The following is a 20,639-nucleotide window of genomic DNA, read 5'->3' on the forward strand; positions in this document are numbered from 1 at the left end:
GTCAGAAATTATCAGGACCAGATAAGAATGCACATGTTGGCTGATAGACCACAGAGAATTGTGCTTATTTATAACCTACTTAGGCACCTTTTAAAAGAAAGGATTATTTTCAATAATATTTTCAGAAGCATACAGATGTACCTATCTAGGACAGGATGGCTCAGAGAAGGCCAGTGGCAACATTTTGTAGTACTCACTACTCCCCTCCTATAAAGAAAGAGCATCTCAATCTATTAGGCCTGTGCAAAGCAGCAAGTATTTGTTTTGGATACATGTCCGGCTGATTTGGAGGGACAGTAATTCAGTTTGGTGATTTGAATCACTGTCCCATTTGATTTTGCCGATTTGGAGATTCGGCCATAGACTATAATGGGGAATCACTAAAATACCTATAACTTTTTCATTGTTTTGCAAATTCGGATGATAACAGCAGGGATGGTATCCTCTTCTGAAGGCATAAGGTCTGGCAAGTTTGAAGGAGATAAATAAAGGGGTTTCTGTGAAAATGCATCTCAAACCATTCAAAGCAAAACTTGTATCACTTGTATGTGTTAAGGCAGAGTGGGTGTGGCAAAGTGGGGCTCCCTGCCTAGACATAGTGCTAGGTTCCCCATTTGCCATTGGGCATGCCACTCACCTGACTCTCCTGCCATTCCTTATTCTTAATTAATTAATAGTTGTTAATTAAGGCAGGAGGCTGCCCATTTTATGCCCTGATGCCAGGGGGCGCTATCTGCGGCTCCAAACCTCCCCTACACCGTAGCCCATGCCTCGCAGATGGCATCCAGATGTTTGTCACACCAGCCCTACACTGGGCTCCAGAATCCTCCTGTCAGGACCCTCCTTTGATCTCTCCAGTCAGGCAGCCAATTCTGCCATCATTCAGGCTGCTGAGCTCCCTGTAGCTATTCCTCTCTTGGGCATGGTCCCCCCAGGACCTTCAGCCACACAGGTCCTGGCCTCACCTCCAAGGCCAGGTGGGAACCCAGGCCCCCAGCTCTGGGCATCCCTCACTGTGGGACCCTGGCCCTTTTGACCTCTCTGGTCCTGGCCCCAGCACTGACCAGTAGGGCACTCAACCTCCGGCCTCACTAGCCCCACACTTTCTCCAGGTTCACCTTCCTGGATGTGGGGAGCTGGGGTACCTTACACCATGACTGGTACTCCAGGATCTCACAGGGGACTCTCACTCCCCCCCTGGAGCAGCAGGTCATGGTGCTACCCTGAGACTTTACATTCAACCCACACTTTGTCTCCCCACAATGGAGGACTTACCAGGGTCAGGACTCACCACTCTCACTCTGGGGCTGATTCCCCTTCACTTGGCCTCTGGCCCAAACCTTGGCCTCAGGTGTCCAAAGACTTACCTTGGCCTGCTCCCCTTACTTGGGGCTCCACATCACCCCCCTCACTTGGGGCCCCAGGTCTCAGCCCCTCATTTGGGGCTACCCCATCACTGGGGCTCCCCACTGCCCCCTCACTTGGGGCTACAGATCTTGGCCCCCTTCACTTGGGCTACCCCCTCACTGGGGTCCTAATTTCTGCCCCCCTCACTCAGAGCTCCAGACTACCCCCTCACCAACAGTGCCCTGCCACACACCTTCCCCCTTTAAATGGTACCTAGGGGTTTTCCTCTGCTGCTGCTCCAAAGCAGGCTCCCACTAGAGCCTGTGGGAGCCCCCAAGTGGTAAGCACCCTCAAAGGTTCTCCGGCACAGTGGGATGAAAATAGCAGGGATGGTAGCCCATTGTGCAGGCATGAAGATTTGCTGCAAGCCTTCCAAATCTCTGAATCTCTCCAAATTGATTCAGAGGCTTCGAATTCGATTTGGACCTTTTAATGGGTCTCCAGTTTCAATTTGGATTTGGAGATTTGGCCACTGAATCGGACCAAATCTCCTCCAAATTGAATCAGCTACCGAAGCTTCACAAATCCCTACTATCTATCTACCACCTGATGCCAAATGGCTTATTTATATTTCCCTGGCACCTATGAGTGGAGTCAGTAGATATGTTAACTGACCTTCTGATTTAACTCTCAAGGGGAATTTGTCTGGGATCCTGTCCAATTATTGTACATGTGGACTGGAAGAAGGGAATAGCTCTGTAGCCTAGGGCAGGTATTTTTCCTTTCCTTATATCTAACCAATGTTTTTGAGGATGGCTATTATTTTCAACTGTACCTAGCTGATAGGTCTGGAACAAAAACTGTTCAGAATCTCACTGAATCTAGTACTAAGGTACAAACCAATACTGCATATTCCTTAGAGATGTAACTTTAGAGTACACTATTCTACAACACATTTATTAAACACCTCAACTTCAGAGTAAAAGGTTGGATGCAAAGCTAGCAAGTCAGTTCATTTCTGAAGTAGGTAGAAGGATAAGAACTAGCTACACAGCATCAGGTTTGGGGAAGAAAATATTCCTCCTCAGTAAATAAGGTCTGTCAAACACAGAATTTGTATAAACAAGTCATTTACTAAAACTGAAATCCTACCTCTACATAACCATTTTAATTTAGAATAGTCTTCTGAATTACTCAAAGAATACTTTCTAAGATTATGGAGACTGAATAAAACCAAAAATATTTGAGTGCTAGACAAAGTCTGAAAACTAGTGAAATCACAGCTTTTTTTTTGTCTTGTGGGAGTTTTATGTTTGTTTTTTTGAATGTTGGCTCTATTATTGGGCATTTGCAAAATGTCAGCTTCCAAAAATGTCATTCTGCTTGATTAACACATAACTTCAAACTGTTACTGCTAAACAGCAGAGTTGGAATGATTAGCCCTATCAGGCTATTCATTCAGCTCCAACCTTAACATTACTTCATAATAGTCTCTAAAAAAAGGTTTTTGTTCACAAGGAATCGCATACCATGCACTTCACTGATATTGGGGAAAAAAACAGGCATCAGGTAACTTACGTGGACATTTTTTGACACAAAAAGCTCCATAGGTGTACTTGGCATTATGATTGTGCTCCAGCTGAAAGGTGGTGGGATTGTAGACAAAAGTCTGAGGGCACTGAGTGACACACGCTCCACTGTCATTGAAATTCATGCAAGCCTGAAATATAAGAAATCAAACTGATCATGTGGCGCTTTCTTGATATACTTACTTTAGACCAGTACCCAGTCTATTCATTAACTGCAGAGGTACTGTTGCAGCAATTAGGTGTGGGTGCATGGTTTTTAAGCTTTGTTTTTCCACCTAGGTTTCTTCTTAAGATCTTAGCAAAACCTGGATTTGTTATAAAAGACAGTTTGAGCCCCTAAAACATCATTTTGGAAATGCAACAATCTTAATACATGTTATAAAAGGAAACATTATTTTTTCACTATTATTCTCACCATTAGCAAAAAATTAATTGCAAACTTGACAGGCAGTTCCAAATTTGCCAAAAGTGAACTGCTATTTAAGCTGCTTATGTCCGGCTGAACATGCACTAATGATCTGTGCTTTAGCAGGCCAACATTCTGATCTCTTATGGCAGGAATCTGAAGTCCAGCAGAGGACTGAAACTCCCAATTAGGCAGCAATAGGGATACGATTTTTTCTTTAAGCTAGCACAGGACGGGGTCATTTTCCTAAGTAACAAATTTAACAAGGTCAGTTGCTTCACACACTGAGAAGAGAAAATAGCACTTTATATCACTTAACATCCCAACTCAACCACACACTCCGGACAGAGGACAAGGCAATGACAGATAAATAATCAAGTAGATAGGTAAAAAGGGTAGAAGAATGTAAGTAAAATAATTGACTGTTCTGGCTGGCCACTGCCCATTGAAGAAAACACTGATTTCTGCATTTCTTATAATCTAGTGTCCTGTCTATTATACTAACTATAATTTAGGAACAAACTTTGAGAGCAAATTGTCTGAGTCAGGAAAATCCCATGTAGTCTCAATTTTCAATAATTATTTTCTGCATAGAAAACAATTTGAGCTACTCCAGCACATTCCTGATCTGCTCTTGTTTGCATCTTTAGCAATCATAGCTACAGGATGATGTTTCCCCATGGAGAACACAACATATTTATATCAGTCTAATGTGCCTTTTCACTGGTATAAATATAGAACAGACACAACATACAGCTTAACACTGATGCAAGGCAATCCGGTCTAAAGTAAAGTTGTCACATGTCCATAGCTCTGGGCTGTTTCAGGCTAGAATAGCAGCTACCTCTTCAGCTCTTCTCTTGATACCTGCTTGCAAAGCATGGTAATATCACCTATTGAGGATAGCTACCTCTGGAGAGATGACTGTCCGTCTTCTCTGGACACTAATGTGAAGTGTACAAATTGATATATGTTATACCATTGTAAATCTCCAACACCATCTAACTTAACTTCTAGAAGGTACAACACTCTCTGGTCCAGCCATTCCCAAGCATGCCCACCCACCTGCTCTTGCTGACACTCTCTGAACCCAGAAACGTTGGTGAAGACACCTGTGGGGGTGGGGAAGTCTCTTGTAGCTACTCTTGAGGCTTTGATTTTCAGTGTTTGACAGCAGCTTCTGAGAGCATCTTTATCAGTGTATTTCTGGCCTTGGATCCTGTATAGGTGTGCTTGGGGTTACTATGGTATAGACATGCCTTTAGTCCCTAAGTAGAGTTTTGATCCAAAGTCCACTGATGTCAGTAAGAGTCTTGACACTAACTTTATTGACTTTGGATCAGGCCTTAAAAGAAAAGCTGTATTTCACAAACTTATTTCAACCCCAGACCTGAGAGCATCTTCAAAACCTTGCAAGTAATTATGATGAAATAGTCATGCCAGGAGATGCATATTATCTTGTGTTCAAAATGTGTGCAGAGGAGGATGAGTGAACTTAATCTGGCAATATTAAACACATATTTACAACACAATGATATTACAGGCTTTCAGAAGCCGCCATAATATGCCAAAGGATTTCTTAATGCATCATAAACTATAGTTCTGTTTATTAATAAATACTAATTTACTTTGCTTCCTCAACACATTTTCTATATCCACTGTTGTCTTAGCAAGTACTTTATCATAAATATGACAATCCTCTGATGATGGCTTAGTAAATACATAATCAGAATGAGGCATACCAATGAAACATTACTCAAGGAGGTGACACCTTCCAGGAAGAATCTATTAAAATCCAATCTAGAAGACTCAGGAAGTTTTAATTTATGACTCTAAAACTTTGTGTACATTTATAATTGTTTCGCTAACATATGCAAAACTTACAGTGATTGTTTCTAAATGCACCTATATGCATATGAAAGCAAAGCAGCATGCATAGGAAAAATGAAGGCATTCAAGTTAGTTAAAAGTAAATAGCAGTAGTTTTAATAAAACCACAATCTAGTGTCTGTATGTGCCCTCCACTGCAGCCTAAAGTGTTACTTCTTGCCCGGTACATGAAAGGAAATTAATCAGAATGAAAGGGTTTTGATTTACCCTTTACATTACTCTAGGGACTTTGTTTAAATCGGAATCAGCCCTTAGGCATTTTCACATTGGATCAGCACAAACATGCCAACATGATTTTTAGCAAAGACATTTTCATAATTGCTACAATTATGCTGCAGAAAAATGTGAAGTGTTCAATACCTAATAGAAATTATATTTTCTTCATGGTGTTGTGGTGCTAGTGATACTACTACAATACTGCTAGGGCCTTTGAAGATTTCAGGGAAGATAGCTCTGAGCATAATGCAACAGATAAAGATTCAAATGATTTGGGGTCAGTCCACAGATATTTGACAGGAACTTGAGCAAGTTGCTCTGTATGTGAAATGGGGATATAGTAATACTTCCTTTATCCGGGGCTCTATTTCATAAAATCTTTGGGTGCAGCGACTGTTGAATTCTATTTAACTTTGAATTAGGACTGCTATGTGTACAGACAGATGTTTGGAGAGGTTAGATAATGTTAAAAATGGCCACCCGATTTAACTTAGTTCACCCAGGTGCAAACCCTACACTTAGATCCCTAGTTAGGTCTAGCTAAGTGTGAACTGTACAGAAGGTCAGGAAGGTTAGACTTGTCTAAAAAAGGCCAACCCAATCTAAGTTAACTGTACCTCAGATGTGTTCCTGTGATGGGTTCAGCGAGACTGACTTAGCTGAACTTCTGTACATTTCCCAGCACAGTGCCCGTCCCAGGGCTGCATTTTTCCTACCCCCTCACAGGCCCACCAAGCCCCTCATCCCACAAGCCACTTTCAGTGTTGGTTTTACCAGTGTTTGCCAGTGCTGGCAGCTGAGGAAGTAAGACAGGATGGGGAGAGTGGCAGGCAGGAGTGGCGGGTTGCTGTTCATCTAAGGCTGAGGGGGAGCTAGGGGGATAAAAATAGACCCTGGTTCCAGGGGCTGGGAAAGAGAGCACCCCTCCACACACATTGTCCCCCAACCCTCCCCCACTGACACTGCTAGCCTTCTAATTTCCTTAAACCCTCCTGGACTCCACCAACCCCTCCCACGAACCGCACTAACTTTCTGATCCCCTCCAAAGATCCCCATGGACCCCTCTTGCTCCTCTGATCCTCCCAACAAACCCCACTCCAATACCACCAACCCTCCATGGACTCCACTTGCCCCTGTTCTCTTGACCTACAGCAACTAGCCTCACCATCCCAATTTATCTTAGATTGGATGGCCATTACATAACTCAGTGTAACCTATCCTTAACCTCCCTGAATGTCTGCATGCACCCTGCGTATACATTCTCCATCAAGGTTCAATAAAGCACTAATCACCATTGCCTGCTTCATTAACTAGTTATAGCTGTCAATATGCTGCATTCCCCAAGTACTTGAAACCACAGAGTAGATTTCATAGATTTCATAGACATTAGGGCTGGAAGGGACCTCGGGAGATCATCGAGTCCAGCCCCCTGCCCAAAGGGCAGGAAGTCAGCTGGGGTCATAGGATCCCAGCAAGATAAGCATCCAATTTACTCTTGAAGGTGTTCAATGTAGGTGCTTGAACCACCTCCGCTGGCAGACTGTTCGAGACCTTGGGGGCTACTTGGGAGTAGCGTCAGGACAGAACTTTTAGGCAGGCTACAGAAGCACAGGCACCTACTACTCAGAGATTTGCATGCCAGTGACAGATGGATAACAGTTCTGATTGATACCTTTGTAACAGCTCATTACTATCTATTTTGTTATAATACAAAACATACAAGATTATGCATGCCAAAAATCTACTAATGGGTTTTCCTTATGTTATGTAACAGATTTTTGAAGAAGCTTCAAAGAGTTCAGCTCTCAACTCAATGAAAGTAGTCACCCTCTGTCCTTGTAGAATTGTCTCAGCTCATTCATAACATGTCTTGAAATGACTGGCAGAAACTTAAATATGTACTGTGCATTTGCACCTGTTTGGGTAGTATGTTCATTATTAGGGGCAAAGGCTGCTTTTTCATTTATAAAAAACAGTTGATTGAAAATGGGATTAATTTGGTCAATGGCCTATATGTTTAGATTGTCTGTTTTGAAAAGTTAAACTCTCCTAATTTATTTTAAGAACTTTCCATTTAAAAAAATATTGTGTGCATAGGAGGTTAAGCAGATTGGAAACTACTTTCTTTATAGCACTTCTGCAAAGCACATCATAGATGAATGGTTGAGTTTTTTCACTAAAGTTTGGGAAACACCTTTATCACAGAAGCTAATCTGTATTCTTAACTTTCAGAAAAAAAGCATACAAAGCAGAATTAACAAACCCTAAATTCAAATGGCAAATTCCTATAAATCCCCTACCATCTATAAAAGTTAATTTTAGACAAGTAAAAGATAAAAATCACACAGATTAGCATATAAATAGTTCCCAGTCTGTAATTGTAAATCTCACAAATCTTTTAATGGGTAATATAAACTGATACATAGTGTAAATGAAATGGAAAAATGCAAAATGAAAAAAATTGCACCTAAAATCTATAAAACTACACGCAGTACATTAAAGTTGACAAAAGTCATGAATTCCATGGATTAAAGCATAAGAACTTGCACTGCAGATGGTGCAATGAGGGAAATGAGAAAACTCCCAAACTTACAAAGCAATCAGTGTCTTTAGGTCCAGAACAACCTCCAGCACATTCCCGATGGCAACAGTCACTGACATAAGGCCCGTAGCATCGTCCATCACATTGCTCTGCACACACTGTCTTTGTTACTGGAAAGGACAGAGAAACCAGCTGTGTCAGAATCAGAGCTAAAACAGAATGATTTAAACTGATCCGAGAAATGTAATAAGTATTTAAATCAGTGGTTCCCAATCTGTGGCATCGGTACCTCAGTGGTATGTGTTAACAGATTTATTATAATTACTTTATATGACAAAAATCTGCTGGTGGGACTTAAGGATGAACTGAAGCATTTGCTAGTGGTACTTAAGGTTGTATCATTTTAAATTGGTGGCACGCAATCTGTCAGAGTTTGGGAAGCGCTGATTTAAACCAAAGAAGGGCATAAAATTACTAACACATTAAAAAACTTAACAGACAACAGAATATTAAGAAATCAGATTGTTTTCTATCACTATCTGCAAGCCAGAGATCACTCATGCCCTATATAATACACCTTCTGCATAAGGATGTGAAAATCCTTAGTTGATAGGATAGGCATGTCTGGGTTCTGGAATATGGTTCTTTTAACTTTGGAAAGTCAGAAGAAATACTGAATCTTTGATCCTCAAGGAATTAGAAAAGGTTGATGAAAGAAAAGTCAATAAAATCCCTCTATTTTGATATTATTGGGTATTAACGCCCCCCCGGCCCCGAGAAGTTACAGGACTGGGTAATATGTAACAATTCAGAATCAGTCTGGTAATCTTAGAACCAGATTTCATTTTTGGCTATCCTTTACCTAGTCACTATGATGAACAGGGTTAAACAGAATAAAATACAAGTCCTATACTATGAACATGTCTGGAAACATGACACTCTAGTACTTGGCCTCCTTTCATAAATACTATACTCTAGCTTGAATCACAGAAGGCACCTTATATACTGACTAACTCACTCAGAGAGACATGAGCTTTCATAGGAGCAGCCTACTTTGTTAGATGTTGTGAATGGATTTGCAGATGCATTGTAGAATAATGACTGTGCTCAGCCATTTTAAACCTACTGACTTAGGTAGGCTTGCAGTATAGAGACAACCTTGCTGGGCAGCAGTGCTCTCAAACACACCACACTACTCTGTCTCCCAAAGCAGAAACAAAGTAGCTACATCAATGCAACACGGTTAATTGGCATAGAAGGTACTAATTAGCACCGTCATTCAATATTACTAATTAGCCCACCTGAAGAACCATGAGAATGTGTCTCCACTGCTTCCAGTTTAGAAGGCATCTCCTGCAGAGCAACGCAGCATGTTTGAAGGCATCCCTGCTGTCAGAGAGTTTTCTGTGTAGATATCCCTCTGAGATATCCATTATCTCAATTTACAACAAGGATTAAGGTGACCCAGTGAGTTAGGAACAAACCAATTATCTTCTATTTCTCTTCATTACATATTACTTAAAATATAAACTGCTGTAGCACTTACACAAGACATGCCAACCTACAGGACAAATAATTTACAAACTGATTTCATTGCCACTGGAATTTGGTCATGTCATCAAAAAAAAAAGTCTACTGGGCTTCTAGGTTTCATTTGACAAATTCATAGAATCCAAAAATCCTCCACCACACTCATAAAATTTATCATAGAATCATAGAAGTAGGGTCAGAAGGGACCTTGTAGATCTTCAAGTCCAACCCCTGCCTGGGCAGCCTTAGAAAAACTGGGCTCAAGAGAATGAGTCCAGCCAGGTAGGTATCAAGCCTCTTCTTAAAGACCCCCAGGGTAGGAGCCAGCACCACTTCCCTTGGAAGTTGAAACTATGTTCCAGCTCCTAGCCGCCCTAACTGTGAAGTAGTTCTTGCGGATATGTAAAAAGATGATTTTTAGACAAAGATGAAATCCCCAAATCCCTAGATGCCTGGTGATTCTCTGGGTGTCTGCAGAAGTGCTTATGGTGCATTCCCAGGTCAAAGCAGCTGGTGCCCATTTCCTGCCTAAGTCCCAGTGGGATGCATGGCAAGTCATAGATGTCCTCAGAAGGATGCAATTCAATACATTTGCTCAGTGCATGCCTAAACACCATTGACGGCACCAGTGTTCAGCACAAAACACACCAGTCATGTCCATTTTTGCTCAAAAATGCAGCAGGAAGAAGAGTTGCCACAGAGAATGAGCAATTAGCAACTGAACAGTGCTTTTCAAGGAAGTAAGACTAAGGATCATTGCTTTAAACTCAGAGTTAAGTAGCCAGGCTCCCTCTAGAGTTCATGGAGTGCCAAAGGAACCCAGTAGAGCAAAATAAATGCATATTGAGTTGGGTACACCTAGAGTTAACCAATAGAAAACTGTAACTACAGAGACACAACTGAAAAATCTTCATGGTTCTAGGCAGACAAGGTTCCTTAGGTAATTAATGATCTGATACGTTGTATTAGACCAAATCAAATAGTTGGGAAAAGTCTTCTTAGCAAGATTTTGGGTTTAAATACCCTTCCTCTGGCTGAAGAAGAGTTTGTAGTTGAAGTATGCCCTTCCTGAACTCTTCATGGTACTAGGTCTCTTGATTGTTAATCCACTCAACACCACTACTTCCAGATATCCCTGAAGATGGGTAGCTGCTTAAGAGGCTGATCAAAGAATCCTTAAATCATAGAAAATTAGGGTTGGATGGGGCCTTAGGAAGTCCCCCTGCTCAAAGCAAGATGATTCCCAACTAGATCTGTAGCAAAACCCCCAGTTTTTCTTTTTGTAAATTTATTTTAAAATGCATTCCCTCCCCTTCCCCAACCACTTCTGACTTTTTCTCTCACTTTCTATTCTCTATAGATAAGTATAAGTGAACTCAGACTTAGGACAAGCTGTAACATTTTTGTTTTGGTAGCAAGTTTTTGGTTTTGGATATCCACTGTTTTATATTGTATAATTATTAGGTTTGTATTTTACTGTTGTATATTGTATTATCATCATTTTTGTATTGAATTTTATTGTTTCAAATGGATATTGTATGATTTAGGTCTGTGTTTGTAAGTGAACCAAAGTCATGTTAAGTTTCCATTTTATATGCTAAGCCTCCATCTTCTATCCTCTGCCTGGGCATCCCATGTTGCAGCTGTACGAGTCATGTACCCCTCCCATGTAAATTGGTTCTTGGATGAATGAGAATGATTGAAACACAGTGGTAGCCTCTATAAAAAAGGGCAGTGAAGACAGATCCAGAGGGACACCTTCTCCGTATGGACCACCACCATGCCACACCACCTATCCACCCAGAGGCCCTGCTGGCAACCTCTCTCTGGACAACACTTACTGGACAAGGACCCCTTTCCAGCCTGGGATAGGTAGATATTACCTGCACACCTCGTCCTACAATTTGGACTCTCTCTCTCTCTCTTTCCTCCTGTACTTCAGTGGACTTCAGCCCCTGCATCAAGCCTCTCTAACCCCTGCTGCCCTTGTGTGTATGGGGGGGTAAGGGGGGGTGCAAGGGAACCAATAAAACATTGTGTCACCATCGCCCCTGTTCAATAAAACCGCTGTCATTTGCAACCCCGAGCTGGGTCATGTTTTACTGAATCCCAGTCCCTTCCCTATCTTAAATTCCAGTCTCGTTCTCTCTCTCTCTCTCAGCTCCAGCCCCCACTCTCTGCTAGTTTCCCAATCTCCTCCCAATTCCATCTCCCCTTTTCTGCCACCTCTCAGCCTCTCTTTGCTTTTCCACTGCCCTGCCACTTTTCAGTCTCTCCTACTTCTCCTGTGATTTTCTGCTCTCCCCCTGCTCCTACTGCCTTTTTCCTGTGACTTTCTGCTGCCTTTTTCTGCTTTCCCACTGTCCTGCCACCTTTCAGTCTTTCCTGCCACTTTTCCTGTGATTTTCTGCTGTCTGTCTCTCTGTTTTCAGGCTTCCCACACACCTTCTGTAGTTATCCTCCCCTGCAGCTGCCCAGCTCCACATGGCTGTCTTGCAGTTTTCTCTCCAGCAGCTGGAGCCTTTCTCCATCTCCCAGCACCTACTGCCACTCCCTGCAACTTCTCTAGCTGCCCCAGAGCTATCCTCTGGATCCCCACACCCAGAGCCCCTCTTTAACACCCACACTTTTCCTTAGTCCCATTTTGCCTCTCCCCACCTACCTTTTCAGCTTCCCTGTATCTCTGGTTCCAGTCCCAGCCTCTGTGCCAGCATTGCTCCCCTGTTCTGTAGGCTTTGGGCTGTCTTTTAATCAATTAACCTAAAGTTCTTCAGTCCAGGCCCCTCTAGTCTACCAGTTCTAATCCCCGTCCTGGTGACTTTCACTTCCTGCAACTTTCACTCTCTACACTTCTACTTTCTTACCTTAACCTTTCCCCAGGTATCCCAAGTACACCAAGTACATACATACATACACATCACAACACCCAACTTAGGAACTCACCTGTGTGTATGCGTAGGTGGGTGGTATGTGTGTGAATTAATAAATTTACATATATAGATATCATTGTGTGTGTGTGTAGTATATGAATTAGTAATCCACATATGTGTATTGGACGTGCAGGTGTTGGTAACTGATTCTGTCTATATTTGGTGCGTGTAGCATGTATGGGCTTAAACTGGTGATAGGTGTGCATGAACCTAGACTGGTTATTTTAAACATGTATGTATCTGAGTCGCTAGTGTGTGTGTATATATACATGGCATTGTGTGCATGATATACGAATTAGTGATCTGAGTCTAACTTTTGGGGTGTATAGTGTATGTGCTTGAATTAGTGATAGATATGCATGTGCCTAGGCTGGTTTGGATGTGTATGCACCTGAGCTGGTTGTGTGTGTGTGTGTGTGTGTGTGTGTGTGTGTGTGTACCTAATTGATTTGTGTATTTGTATATGTGCAATTGTACACCACCCACTCCTGTCTAACAGTGCAATACTGAGATCCTGAGTGTTGGCCTGACCCCTCAGGGCAACAGATCATCCCACCCAAGGCTTTGTCTACTAGGGTCTTAAAAAGCTCTAATGATGGAGATTCCACAACCTCTCTGGGTAGCCTTTTCCAGTGCTTTACTACCCTCCTTATAAGAAAGTTTTTCCTGATATCTAACTTAAACTTCACTTGCTGCAACTTGAGACCATTGCTCCTTGTTCTGTCATCTGCCACCAGTGAGAACAGTCTAGCTCCATCCTCTTTCGAACCTCCCTTCAGATCCTTAAAGACTGCTATTAAGTCTCCCCATAGTCTTCTCTTCTCTAGACTAAATAAACACAGTTTTCTCAGCCCTTCCTCATAAATCATGTCCCCCAACCCCCTTACCATTTTGTTGCCCTCTGCTGGACTCCCTCCAATTTGTCCCCACCCTTCCTGTAGTGGGAGGCTCAAAACTAGACTCAGTACTCCAGATGTGGCTTCACCGGTGCTGAATAGAAGGGAACAATCACTTCCTCCAATCTGCCAGCAACTCTCCTACTAATGTAGCTCAGTATGCTGTTAGCTTTCTTCATAACAAGGGCACACTATTGGTTCATATTCAGCTTATTGTACATGGTAACCCTCTCATGTCCTTTTCTGCAGAGCTGCTGCTTAGCCAGTCAGTTCCCAGCCTGTACCTGTACATGGGCAAATTTCTGTCAACAATTGTTCTGTCCTAAGTGCAGAAATTTGCACTTGTCCTTACTGAACTTCATGAGATTTTTTTTTCTTGGTCCCATCCTCCAATTTGTCTAGGTCTCTAGATGATGCTGATTTTGAAAAAGGTACCAATTCTTCTATTCTCAGAATAGAAACACAGACCCTAACTGGTGTGAGGAAGCTCAACCCTAAGCCTGGCTGGAAAGCAGTAATTCTGCTTGGAAAAAATATTTTTAGTTTTGGAGATATTTTTAGATCTTTTACACTGGAACAAAACCTTGAACCAACTTTCTTGTACTCCCCCTTTCCTGAATCCTTGATCCCTTTCCTGCATCCCTCCAAAAATCCCAAGATGCATACAAATGTAGATCTTTTACGGCAAGCAATAAGCCAATGGTTAGAGCACTTCTTTCCAGTAAAAGATGTAGTGTCAAGCTTCTGCTATGCTGATTCCTACCAAATATAAATACTAATAGGGTGAAGTTACATGCTATACTTAGACCATATAAAATCTGTGGACTGTTAACCAGTGTTAAAGTTAGACAATGCTAAAATGTTATTAACCACATGTTAAGGGTTAATTCTGTTTCTTGCCTGCACAGCCCTGACTTTCCACTAAAAAGCTTATGACCAAGTGTGTGGTTAGGAGCCAGAACACATAGGCTCTATCCCTGGTCTGGGTGGGGGTACAGGGGCTGGGAGAAGTGCATCATGGGATGCTGTAGAATTTCAAAAACTTTTTTTTTTTTTTAAATGTCTGTGGAGCAGACTGAAATTACTTTAGCATGAACTAGAGATAACCCTCATCTAAAGTGGCATAACTTTGAGACATTCAGAGGGCACTTAGCAAGAGTTAATGAGCTTCAGTGCAGATGCTCACATTTGAAGTGCCGTTAGCATGGTCTAAGGGTAATGCATAACTTCACCCTTGGTCAATTAACTGCCATTTGGCTTGTGAGATAGGACTGCATTACAGTACAATATAGTCTAGCTGTGATTCTTAACTCGTGAGGTCCTTTTTTAAAGATGGGAAATATAAGAGGAGTTAACAATTTCCAGGGGAGTCAACAGACCCCACGCTCCTCCAAGCAGAATATCAGCTCTTGGGCCAAGAAGCTCTGCTCCAGTCTCTGAAATAATTTAGTTCTAAAATAGGTAATTCCTTGCAAATTGAAACAATTTCCAAGGGTTCAGTGCACGTGTACACACACATATGCACACCCCCAGCTTTTCAATCCACAGTATTACTTACCTAATTACTGATTCCTCTACAGTGAGCACTGTATTTTTAAAAAGTAGAGGAATTTTATAGTCTAAAAGAACCTTCTTTCAATATGAAGTCCCCACAATTAACTCTGACAGCAACTTCAAGAGATGCAGGAATGCACACTATTTATTTAGGCAATGAAGGTGCAGATAAGCAAAAGGTGGCATGAAGCAGTCAGCATTTAAGTTATGAGGGAATAGAGTGATGCATTTAGAATGAGCTAAAACCATCCAGATGCTGAAGCATGAGCTTGTGGATAGAAAAAGGGTCTTTTGTCATTTATGCAAACTCAACGGCAACACAAGAGGCAGGGTTTTTTCATGCTAACTTGCAAAATGAAGGAGCAGGTCATTTCAATTGAAAAATACCATAACTATAGATAACATTAAAACAGATATACAAAAGCAATGCACATAAATAATTTGTTATCCACAGACCACAGTTCACAATTTAGGAACACAACCACAGCTGCAAAATTAACTGATAGAGCCAGATTCTTAACTGATGAAGATCCACATAAGTTAATGAAGTTATACTGATTTATTTCAGCTGGTATCTTGACCTATAGTTTCCATGCCTGCATAGTACCATATCATTGTTTTTCCCCTACCATGTTACCCCCAACTCACAGCCTGTAGGGTTAGGGTGAGAATAATATTTTGCTTTTTTAAAGAAAGTTTCTTGCCCTCATCATTGCCTAGAAAAGTTTGCAAATATTGAATGCTAATAACCCTCAAACCAGAAAGAAACAAACAACTTTTGTTTTGTTTTAAAAGATCCCATTATTTTCAAGCCAGTCTGATAACTTTTGAATGCCTGGTGTTGGCAATTTTGTTACCTAAAATACTTTCAGCAATTCCATGAGCTAGCTGGTTCTATTTTATCTTAACAGCCACAAGCTATTAACAAGGAATGAGCGGATCCAGAGGACAAGCTCAAGGGAAAAAGTCAGACAGTGAAGACATCAGGAAGCCAGCATTACGCGATGGTGGTTTTTAGACCAGGGTGGACATTTTTCTCTCTCATTGCTGGACCACGGGATAGCTCTACAATTTAGCATCCATTTTTACTTCAATTTGTATTATTTGCAACTCTACTTCTAAAAATTAACCCAGATGTCCTGTGTGTGATGGCAGGGGTTTTTTTTTTCTCTTTGGCTTGAAATTGGATAAGAAAACCATGAAAAGCAAGTCTCATATATGCATTTTGAAGCTCTGAGGATTTAATACTATTTTGTATTAAAAAAAAAAGAGCAAATTGTATTAGGGCCAAGTGTTTGTGAGCCAAATTTCAGGCTGATGCAATTTAAAATATTAAAACTGAAAAAGGAAGACATATATAACACATTATAACCTTTAAGTATAGCAAAGCTGTTAAAAAACAAAAGCACCCTCTCCCTGCCCTCCCAATAAAAAGTCCTTGCTCTTTCACTAGAAAAAACTAACACTTTTTAAAACTTAAAAATCTGGCGATGTGTAGAAAATTCCTATGATTCACATAATTAATTATATTTTAAAGTGTGAAATTTATTGTGGCCTCAGGAAGCCAAGGTAATAATCAGTACATCATAAAACTATTGATTGTCGGAACTATACTAAAATCTTACTGGAAGCAATTGCATATATTTCTTAATATTACAAAAGCTGACTTTCTCTGAGACCCTCTCCCTGAGGTATAGCTCCATGGGCCAGGCAAACTGTCTATGCTATACAGATTCCTCCTTGTTTCCTGACTTCCATGTATGCTCTTTAGATTTATATTGGTCAACAGAAAAAGCCCCATGTCCCCACTTGGCACCATGGTCAATTCCTGACTTAATGACTTATTTTTTAAAATACTCTTCTTGTATGGAGGCTACTGTAAACAGTAAAATTGTTGGGAGGAGTTTTCCTTATATTCAAGTTTAGGAAGACCTTTAAACAGTTAAGTAATTTACAGATTAAAAATATCCCTGGCATACTGTACAGTACAGCAGATTTATGCCCTCTATACTCTTCCTTTCCCCAAATGCAGAAATCAGAGGCCTGATGAAGCCTCCACTTTGTACAAGAGACATTTATGGTAGCAAAAGACCTGGGAAATGCTTTCCTTAGGATTATGAGGGAAAGAAAAGTGACTTGGTTCCTCTTTCCCAAGCCACCATCATTTAGCTTTAGCTATTTGGGATTTATTCGCCATTGCTCTTTGGGCTACACACACCTATTTCCTCCATCCTATAAATAGCAAAATGTCTACAAGTTCCATCATTTGGAAGGGGAATAGGGAAAGATTAAACAATCAGGAAGTGAGAAGTTCACTGGCATGAGCTCAGCAAGTTCCCAGAAAGTTGAGGTTTGTGAGGAGGCTGGGGGAAAGAGAGGGAGGGTGGGGTTTTTGTTTTTTTGGAGTGCAAACCTTTTGAACAGTTTCACCTACAACTACAGTTGGACTCTACCTTTCTAAGGCTTTTGTACTCTGAAAGCTATGGAAATTGTTACTCTATAAGTTCCATAGCTTTTTAAGAGACCATGCATTACAAGGTATTTCCTCAGTATGTTAAACTCAGAAACATGCAGGGCTTATATACTTTGGTCCAGAGGACTCTGGTCCTGATTCAGGAAAATATGAAAGCATGTTAACTTCAGTGGAATTGCTTGCTTGTTTGAGTTTAGGCATGTGCTAAATCAAGACCTCTATCACCCTGCTCACATTAGAGACTTTTAAAATTTGTATTCGAAAATAATGAATTTGCTTGCAAAATCCATATTGGAACTAGCTGATTTTCTTTCACTGTCTCTTTACCAAGCACATTAATAACATACCAACATCTCATTCCAGGAAAAGGTTACAATATAAACTATTTACCCTACAGTGCATTGTATATTATATTTGCATGAGAACCATTAAAGATGTTGTACTTCTAAAAAGGAATTTCCAGATTTCCTGTTAGGATGCTGCTAAAGTTAACAGGTCAAGCTGACTGAGGTTTGTTAGCATCTTTCTATTAAGGCAATTCACAGTCAAAGGATTTCCTCTCAAGTTCAACGTAGTCCTATAGATAATAACATCTGGAGAAGATCTAAAACTGTAGCTTCTAAAAATAAACATCTGTGGTCCTTCAACTATAATGGGACGACCCCAATGGAAATCTGTGAGCTTACATGAGCTAAATGGGTAGAATTTGACCTGGATGATTTTCCTTTGTGGTAATCATCTCTCTGTATACTTGTAAGTTTCATAGTTTCTAGGGTCGGAAGGGACCTAAGCAGATCTTCTAGTCCGACCCCCTGCCATGGCAGGAAAGAGTACTGGGGTCAAATGACCCCGGCAAGGTGTTCGTCTAACCTCCTCTTAAACACCCCCAGGGTAGGAGCCTGCACCATTTCTCTTGGAAGCTGGTTCCAGATCCTAGCCGCCCTGACGGTGAAGTAGCACCTCCTGATATCCAGCCTAAACCTACCCTCTGCCAGCTTGTGACCGTTATTCCTGGTCACTCCTGGCGGTGCTCGGGGGAACAGGGACTCCCCCAATGCCTGTTGATCCCCCCTGACTAGTTTATAACAGGCCACAAGATCCCCCCTCAGCCTTCTCTTTTGGAGGCTGAACAGGTTCAGGTCCCGTAGCCTCTCCTCATAGGGCCTGCCCTGTTGTCCCCAGATCATACGAGTGGCCTCCTCTGGACCCTCTCCATGCTGTCCACATCCCTCTTGAAGTGCGGTGCCCAGAACTGGACGCAATACTCCAGCTGCGGCCTGACCAGTGCCGCATAGAGGGGGAGGATCACCTCTTTGGACCTGCTCGAGATGCATCTGTGGATGCATGCCAAGGTGCAGTTGGCCTTCCTAACTGCCTCTCCACACTGCCGGCCCATGTTCATCTTGGAGTCAATGATGACCCCCAGATCCCTTTCCGCCTCCGTGCTGACAAGAGGGGAGTTCCCTAACCTGTAGGTATGGTGCCGGTTGTTCCTCCCAAGGTGCATCACCTTGCACTTGTCTGTGTTGAAACCCATCCTATTCTCATCCGCCCACCCTTGTAACCTGTAAGTCAAGATATGCTTTAGAGAACTACCCAGTGGAAGAAACTGGTGAATGTTTTCAGCTGTTGTTTTGCCCAAGTCATTATACTAAGTATTTGACAAGTACTCAAAGATGTCTCCTCACTTCCAAGATACAGCTGCCAAGCCTTGCCAATGTGTGACATTTCAGTGCAAATTACTTAATGAGTCAATATGTATGTAATAATTTGCCCTGAGAAATTAGGTAGGAGATAGAAGTTAGGACTGAACAGTGTTTAGTCTCAGTGGGTGAAGGAAACTAGTTGCTTCCTGGGTACGTGTGCATTTGGGCTGGGGATTTGGAGAGTGGGAGGTGCTGGAAGCTGCTGTTGGACTGTTTACTGACTCTTGTAAGGCTGCAGGGGCAGCTGGTAAGTTCTGTGCTAGAGGAAGCAGGAGGCTCAGGACACTGCACAGCACAGCGGTTGGTAGATTGGTGCCACCTATCAAAGCACTTGCAGAAAGGATGCAGGGGAAGCTCTGGCACCAATATTAGGCCTCTCTCCATCTGCTACAGCTGACAGTTGGGGTACCTGTACATATGCGGGGAGGCTGCTCTGATACGCTTTAACTACAGAACATCGGAGGAGACTCGATTAATCAAATCTGCTGGAGCATACTAATTAGCATGCTCCAGCCAGCCTCTGCATCTCATAGATCAGCATCCCTGCACTTCAAAGCGGCGGAGGGGGCACTTTAACCACAGCTTGTTGAATGAGCTTTAGTTAAAGTGCCCCTGCCATCATTTTGAAGCACGGGGACGTTGATGCATGAGATATCAAGGGTTCTTTAATTACAGTGGCTCTTGGAGCTGCTCTATTTAAATCACCACCACCTCCCACCCTATTCCCAGTGCACATGTGAAAACACCCACATTTCCCCTGTCCATTGCTGCCCCTTTCAGTTCCTTCCAGAAGTGGGAGCGGAGGGGCAGAAGATGCCTGGCTGCAACACACAGTGGATGCTGGAGCAAATGAGAACTAGACGGTGCACTGTAGCTCCTGTCAACAGCCTAGTCAAAATCCGTGAGGTCCACACCAAGGTGTACACAGGTACCATGCAGCTGTGAACTGTGAGAACATCCTATAGCATAGCCAGACACTTAGCAACCTTAGCAAAAATAGGAGGCACCAATTCTCCTCCAGGTTGCACCAGTCTAACTGGCAGGAAAGTTCCTTGTGCAGTGAGAAAGGCCTGGTGTTCTAAGCAGATATATCTGATTTCAATGGAAGGTTATGCTGAGCTAAGGATATCTTTATATGGAACTACCTGCAAGATTAAGGCCCAGATTACAAACTAGCGGAGCGAACTTCAACTTCATGTCAAGATTTTTAGATTATTTAAATGGGGGAAATATGGACAAGAAGGGTAATGGCAAGATTTCGTTGACAGTCATGTTAAACAAATGTGTTGGGGAAGAAAGATGTTGCTTTGTTTCACAAATGTATGTAATTAATCAGGCTATCTCAATGTTTCCCTTAATTTTAAATTATGTCAAGGGATTGTAAATCTATGAAGCAAAAAAAATGGGAAATAACTGAAATCAATAAAAAATTCTTACGAACATGCAAAGTTATTAGTGAAATACAAGGATTTTAATTAAAGATCCTGGCTCCTAGCAAAGACAATAGGTTACCCTGATTGATCTAGGCTGCTGGTTCAGCTCTTTTTCTCTCTCTCTCAC

The 20,639-nt window shown here is 41.9% G+C and overlaps 1 protein-coding gene across 8 annotated transcripts in view; it reads right to left on the reverse strand.

Moving 5' to 3' along the window:
* ERBB4 (erb-b2 receptor tyrosine kinase 4) overlaps positions 1-20,639 on the reverse strand; it is a 1,162,978-nt gene that overhangs the window by 315,036 nt on the left and 827,303 nt on the right. For all 8 annotated transcript variants that reach the window (XM_090044919.1, XM_090044916.1, XM_090044918.1 and 5 more), the window contains exons 6-7: positions 8,042-8,160; positions 2,926-3,067 (exon numbers count right to left, since the gene is read on the reverse strand). In XM_090044919.1, the coding sequence (XP_089901045.1) occupies positions 2,926-3,067; positions 8,042-8,160 (261 nt within the window). The remainder of the gene's footprint in view (positions 1-2,925; positions 3,068-8,041; positions 8,161-20,639) is intronic.

Source organism: Crocodylus siamensis, chromosome 4, assembly GCF_052110815.1.
Source record: "Crocodylus siamensis isolate JL-2025a chromosome 4, ASM5211081v1, whole genome shotgun sequence".
Lineage (NCBI taxonomy): Eukaryota > Metazoa > Chordata > Crocodylia > Crocodylidae > Crocodylus > Crocodylus siamensis.